Source organism: Babylonia areolata, chromosome 12 (assembly GCF_041734735.1).
Source record: "Babylonia areolata isolate BAREFJ2019XMU chromosome 12, ASM4173473v1, whole genome shotgun sequence".
Lineage (NCBI taxonomy): Eukaryota > Metazoa > Mollusca > Gastropoda > Neogastropoda > Buccinidae > Babylonia > Babylonia areolata.
The window spans coordinates 40,185,867-40,192,877 of record NC_134887.1 but is presented as its reverse complement, the minus strand read 5'-3'; the positions used below and the strand labels follow the sequence as shown (position 1 = coordinate 40,192,877).

General features: G+C 46.6%; 1 protein-coding gene across 1 annotated transcript; it reads left to right on the top strand.

Annotated features, from left to right (window-relative positions):
* The first annotated feature begins 341 nt into the window (after positions 1-341).
* On the top strand, positions 342-4,903 carry LOC143287930 (uncharacterized). Its single transcript, XM_076596172.1, has 2 exons — positions 342-536; positions 3,917-4,903. The coding sequence occupies exons 1-2, from the start codon at positions 342-344 to the stop codon at positions 4,901-4,903; spliced, it is 1,182 nt and encodes a 393-aa protein (XP_076452287.1).
* The last annotated feature ends 2,108 nt before the right edge of the window (positions 4,904-7,011 follow it).

Genomic DNA, 7,011 nt, shown 5'->3' with positions numbered 1-7,011 from the left:
ATTAAATTTTTTTTTCTTATAAAATACTAGCAACAAGCTCATATCAAGTAGCAGAGATTAGAGCCTGGTCTCCGACCGAAGACTGGCGCTATGCGAGTATCAATAATAATGCGAAGAAGAAGAAGAAGAAGAAGAAGAAGAAGAAGAAGAAGAAAGACAAGAAGAAGAAGAAGAAGAAGAAGAAGAAGAAGAAATACAAGCAACTCAAGCTCATACCAGACATCAGCACTAAAGAGTTTGGTCTCTGACCGTAGATGGGTGTCATATAAGTATTATTGATACTACTACTACTACTACCACTACTACTACTACTAACAGCAACAGTTCCAAAACCTCACAGCATGGCGGTTCTCATCGTCAACACCAACGTCACCACTATGGGCTTCCCCAATGTGACGCCATCTGTGACGACAAGATTTGAAGGGGAAGAAGAAGAAGTTCAGACGCCAGAAGGCTGCCTGGTTTTCAACACGCAGTTCGGTGACTTCATCCCTTGGGATAACCCTGACAACATCATCAGCCACAACGTGCCCAAGGTTAAGTCATTATGTGATTCAATATAAAGTAGGCCAGAGTGTATGCGTGCGTGATAAATAATGACCTCTTGATTTGAAAAGATCGTTGAATACCACGTTATTATCATGATGTTTATGTTTGTCATCATAATGTATATGTTTCGTTACAGTGTGGTATTTTATGCCTTTTAACTGTGGTTATTGCATGTGTATAGCTGTGAGCATTGTGGTGTATGTGTGTTTTACTCTGAGTTTAGGTTAAAGTATTGTCGATGTCTGCTGTGATTATTGCATGTGCACGACTGTTGTTATTGTATGTGGATTCCACATCCACCTGTGAGTCCACAGCAGATGAGCTGTACAAGCCGTCGTCATCATCGAAACCAATCGACGACGAAGAATACGGCTGTTAGTATTGTATGTGTGTTGTTTGAAAACTTGATGCGCTGATAGGAAAGAGCACCTTGGAACACCAGTTAGCCACCTACGGAGATATCGTGTTCACAACCTGTTGGGAAACCTATGGAGTGAAAAAACCAAAGACAAGAACACCTCCTCAAAAATCCAGGTGACAACGAGAAATGGACAACATCCGAAATGCAAAAAGAAAGCTCAAGAAAATGATGAAGACAGCCTCAGAATTTGAGAAGCAGGGCCTACAGAAACTTTGGAAATACCTGAAAGCAAAGCACAGTGCCCTCAGTAAAGCAGAATCAGCAAGGAGGAAAAGGAGCAAAAAGAAGAAGACACAAGACTGCTTCTTCCGAGACCCCTTTCAGTTCGCCAGGAAACTGTTCGAGCAGCCCAAATCAGGGACACTCACAGTGGACAAAGAAACATTTGAACAGCACCTAAGGAAAACGTATTCTGATCTGCAAAGCAAGAAACCACTCGATCTCAAGGGTTTGGTTCATCCCAAGAAACCAGAGAAGTTCAGCGATAAACCACCAACCCTTGAGGAAGTACAGAAAGTGGTCATGAAAGCCAGGGCCAAATCATCACCAGGGCCAAACGGAATACCGTACCTGCTGTACAAGAAATGCCCTGAAGTTCTTGAGTGGCTCCACAGAGTGATAAGATCAGCATGGAGGAACCTGAAGATCAGCGACCAGTTGATGATAGCTGATGGTGTGTACATCCTGAAAGAGCAGAATTCAAGTACCATCAGCCAGTTCAATATCGCTCCTGAATGTCCGAGGAAAAATCTTCTTCTCTGTCATGGCAGCAAAACTGACAAAATACCTCATAGAAAATGAGTACCTGGATGTGTCAGTTCAGAAAGGCGGCATCCCAGGAGTTCCTGGCTGTGTAGAACATGCCACAATGATTTGGGATGCAATCCAAAGAGCAAAGGCAGAGAAAAAGAACCTCGACGTGGTATGGTTAGGTCTGCCAAATGCGTACGGGTCAGCTGGCTCTCGAGATGCACCATGTCCCAACGAACATAGGGAAATTCTGAAGATGTACTTCCATGGCTTCTCTATGTGGTTCACCACCAAGGAATACACGACAGATTGGATCAATCTGGAAGTGGGCATAGCCATGGGCTGTGCAATTTCTCCAGTCCTGTTCGTGCTGGCGATGAAGTGATCTTGAAGGCCTCAGTGAAGGGAACGGATCGAGCCGACCTCGGTAACGGATACAAGATAACTCCTTTGAAAGCCTTCATGGATGACACAACAGTCCTTTCTTCAAAAGATGATGGCACCCGTGAAATATTGAAGCGGCTGAACGAGCTAGTTGCTTCAGCCAGGATGAACTTCAAACCAAAGAAATCGCGGAGCCTCTCATTGCGTAAAGGAAAGGTAGCTAAAACGGTCACATTCACTGTAGCCAACCAAGCCATTCCAACGGTGTCATATGAACCAGTCAAGAGCCTTGGAAGATGGTATGACGAGTCCCTGAAACACATAAAAAGAGGAAAGGAAACCAAGCAGATAGCAGAAGTAGGCCTGCATATCATAGACCAGTGTGGCCTTCCTGGCAAACACAAAGTGTGGTGCCTACAGTCCATGCTGATACCAAAGCTCCTGTGGTCTCTCCTGATATATGATATCAGCAAAAGCACAGTCGAGTCGACTGAGGCAAAGATCAACAACTACACACGCAAATGGCTTGGTGTCCCACCTGGTCTCACTGACGTGGCACTCTACTGTCACCAAGCAAAGGTGAGGCTACCTCTGAAGTCCCTTGTCGAAGAATACAAGGTAGGGAAGGCAAGACTTCTCAGCATGCTCGAAGACTCAGGTGACAGTATTGTGAGATCCAACTAACCAAAGCTGAAGACTGGCAGAAAATGAAAAGCAGGGAGGCAGTCAGTACAGCGAAAGAAAACCCAAAGAAATAATAGGACACACCCAAAATAACGGACAAGGCCTGGGATCGACAAAGATGGAATGGTGGTCCAAGGCAAGGGGGAAAGCAAAAAGAGACATGATCTTACAGGAGATCAAGAAGGAAGAGGATGTTAAAGAAGTCCAGAAGGCAGTCCAGCAAGGCCAGCAGGGACAGTGGACAACATGGGAAAATGTACTCCAAAGGAGCCTCAGCTGGAGCGACATGTGGAACATGGCCCCTCTGAGGATCAGCTTCATCCTAAGATCTGTGTACGACCTCCTTCCCTCGAATCCAAACTTGGTGAAATGGGGGAAAGCAGATGACCCTGCGTGCCCACTCTGCCATGGCAAACAAACAGTGGAACATGTCCTCAGCTCATGCAAAGCGGCGTTGAGCCAAGGACGGTACGCATGGAGGCACAACCAAGTGCTAAAAGAAATTGCACACGTGGTGAGCACTGTCCAAGGAGCACCAACCCCACCAGAAGTTCCAGTTGAGTTCCGCTCGGCAGAAGGCAATGAAGTCTGGCCAGCAACAGCATCCAAAGTTTCCAAAGCATGGAAACGTGGGCTGCTTGGTGGTGCCGAAGATTGGGAATGCACCAGAGGGGAAGAAACACCCGGAAATCATCAGCAAGAGCGGCATGAGACCTGACATAGTACTCCACCCCAAGGCAATGAAACAAGCGATTCTGATTGAGCTCACTGTGCCATACGAAAGCAGAATGGAGGAAGCCCACATCTACAAGACTGAGAAGTATCCTTGTCTAGCCAGCAGCCAGCATTGTCGATGTCTGCTGTGATTATTGCATGTGTTCAACTGTTGTCATAGTTTGTGGATTCCACAGCCACCTGTGAGTCCACTACATATGAGCTGTGCAAGCTGTCGTCATCATCGAAACCGGCGGGCTAGGAAGGAGACGACTGTTAGTATTGTATGTGTGTGGTTTACTTTATATCTTTTGGATAACAAATTGAATGTCTGTGATTCTCGTGTTTTGTTGATGTGTTTTTCACACTACAAAGTAACTTATCTTTGGAGGTAATAATGTGTTCTGTATCAAGGTGGTGGACTTTGTGGTGGGCACCATATGTCTGCCGGTCCTGTGCCTGGTGTCCTTCCCGACGAACGTCCTCAGCATGCTGGTGTTCTGGAAGCAGGGCCTCAAAGAACGCGTCAACCTCTGTCTCTTCTACCTCTCGCTGGTGGACTTCCTCCACATGCTCCACGCCTTCTTCTGCAATGTGGACAGGATTTACCTCCCTTTCATGACGGATGACGAGTTTGGTCCCGTGTTCCAGTTCATCGTGGATCACCACCTGTTGGGGTTCCGCAGCCTGACGTGGCTGTCCGGGTTCGTGTCCATGGTGATCGCGTGTGAGAGATGTTTCTGCGTCGTCAGTCCTCTCCGTTCCCAGACGGTGCTCAGCACCAGAACCACGGGGTTGATCCTGGCCTTTGCCACGGTCTTCTGCGTGACGGGGTCCCTGGTCAACGGCTCACGCTGGAGCCTGCCCTGCATCTTTGATCCGCTGACCAACACCACGTCCAAAAGGTTGCTGACCAGCCAGTTCTACGCCCGCAACAGGGCTCACCTCAACGTGCTGACTCTGTTCGTGGCCACGATTCAACCCACCACCTACCTCACCGTCATCGTGGCGACGACGATAGTGATGTCTGTGAAGCTGAGGAAGATGACGGCCTGGCGAGAGCAGAGTACGTCCTCCACGAGCGCTGTGTCGTCACGTGAGGTGGCGCTGACGCGCATGCTCATCGCTGTGTCCCTGCTGTACATCGTCTGCTCAGTTCCCAACATCATGCTGGGCATCGGTATCATGTTCGTGCCAGGCATGAGCTTCAGTGGACGATACTACAACCTCACCATCTGCCTCATCGATTTCATGGAGATTGCCTCCTACGTGAACGCGACTTTCAACTTCTTCATCTACTGTTCGTTGGGATCCAAGTACAGGAACACACTGCATGGTCTGTGTCAGTGCAAAGCTCTTCCGTCGACGAAAACGCTGAGTTCAACGGATGGAAAGAACTGAGCGCCCCTTGCTCAGTGACTCAGTGAGCTAAGAAGCACAGGCTGGAATCTTGCAATACTGTGGATTTGATTTCCACTGGGCGTCCAGAATGGACAATCCGTGATCCACTTCAACGTGTTGTCGTTCTGGCGGTGAAGGTTGCTTCCCTTCCACCATCACCGCTCTGGGACTGGTTGTAAATCACCGTCAGCTGTGTGTGTGTGTGTGTGTGTGTGTGTGTGTGTGTGTGTGTGTGTGTATCTGTGACTGTGTCTGTGTGTGTATACCTGCGACGAATGTGTGCTTACGTGTGCTTTTATCAACTATCGCTGGATTCTACATCCTCCCGCATGAATAACACATCCAGAATACCCTCACACATAAAAGAACCCACGGCAAGAAAAAGGTTGGCCTTGGCAAAATTCTGTAGAAAAATCAACTTCGATAGGAAAACAAATAACATTTCAGGCACACACACAAAAAAACAAACAAACAAACAAACAAAAAAAACATGGGCGGCGCTCTCAGTGTAGCGACGCGCTCTCCCTTGGGAGAGCAGCCCGAATTTCACAAAGATGATCTGTTGCGAGAAAAGAGTAATACAATACAATATAACACAATACAAAACTTATATCAACAGTTTTCTACACGTACACAGACAGAACATTTCAGATATATTTTTTTCAGTGGTTCAAGATTGCGTTCAACATCCTCCCAAATGCGGATATCTGTGTGATTATACAACAGATCAGGTTCTGTACGTGGGAGAGGTTGAACCTGTCCTCTGCCAAACACAAAGCCATGAATAGTCTGTCCTCTGCCAAACACAAAGCCATGAATAGTCTGTCCTCTGCCAAACACAAAGCCATGAATAGTCTGTCCTTTTCCAAACACAAAGCCATGAATAGTCTGTCCTTTTCCAAACACAAAGCCCTGAATAGTCTGCCCTTTTCCAAACACAAAGCCATGAATAGTCTGTCCTTTTCCAAACACAAAGCCATGAATAGTCTGTCCTTTTCCAAACACAAAGCCAAGGAGAGTCTGTCCTCTGCCAAACACAAAGTCCTGTAGAGTCTGTCCTTACAAAACCATGTAGAGTCTTTTCTCTGCCAACACACAAAGCCTTGCACAGTCTGTCGTCAGCTAAACACAAAGCCCCTGCGCCAATTACCGGCAGTGTCATGATATAGAAAGGGCTCCTCAATTTATTAACAAGCATTTCTGAATCTGAGCAGGCGCTACTGGACCCCGCCTAAGTGACTCGGCATCATTGCAGCGTCTCCTATGGCCCGGGGCCTTGTGGTGACCTGACGCTGATAGCTCCCTAGAGGGTTGCTGGTACTGGGACTGATGCTGGTACTGGTACTGAGACTGCTGGCGGACGAACGTGAGTCTGGTTGTATAAGGGGGCTGGGGGTGGGGAGGGCAGATAACAGATCATGTTGCTAAAGTCTCCTCGAGTCAAAATGTTCCTTACAAATGCTTGACTTTGTGCTGACGTCTCTTTTTGCCAATACGTCATTTATGAATATGTGACTTTGTGCTGACGTCTCTTTTTGCCAATACGTCATTTATGAATACGTGTCTTTGTGCTGACGTCTCTTTTGCCAATACGTCACTTATGAATACGTGTCTTTGTGCTGACGTCTCTTTTTGCCAATACGTCACTCATGAATACGTGTCTTTGGGCTAATGTCTCTTTGTGCCCAAATGAGCATAATAAGCTCTCACCTTTGTTCCGACGTGTTTTTATGCCAACATCACACTCATGAATGCTTAACTTTGTGTTAACGTCTCTTTGTGTCAAATTGTCCGTTCTAAATTCTTACATTTGTGTCAACGTCTCTTTGTGCCAAGTTGTCCATTGAAAATTCTTATCTTTTTGCCAAAGTCTCTTTGCGTCAAACGTCCCATGTAAGTACTGATTTTTGTGCTAAAGTCACTTCATGGCAAAATGTCCCTTATGAATACCTATCTTTGTGTCAAAGTTTTTTGTGTCGAAATGTCCCTCACACATACTTTGTGCCAACGTATCAGTGCCAAAATGTCCTTCAGCAATACTTATCTTTTTGTCAACATTTCTTTGTCAAAATGTCCCTTACAAATTCTTATCATTGTGCCAACATCTC

Coding starts and splice junctions, on each gene's coding strand:
- LOC143287930 (XM_076596172.1), top strand. CDS start 342: ATGGCGGTTCTCATCGTCAACACCAACGTCACCACTATGGGCTTCCCC. Junction 537..3,916: donor TCAGCCACAACGTGCCCAAG/GTTAAGTCATTA, acceptor TTCTGTATCAAG/GTGGTGGACTTTGTGGTGGG.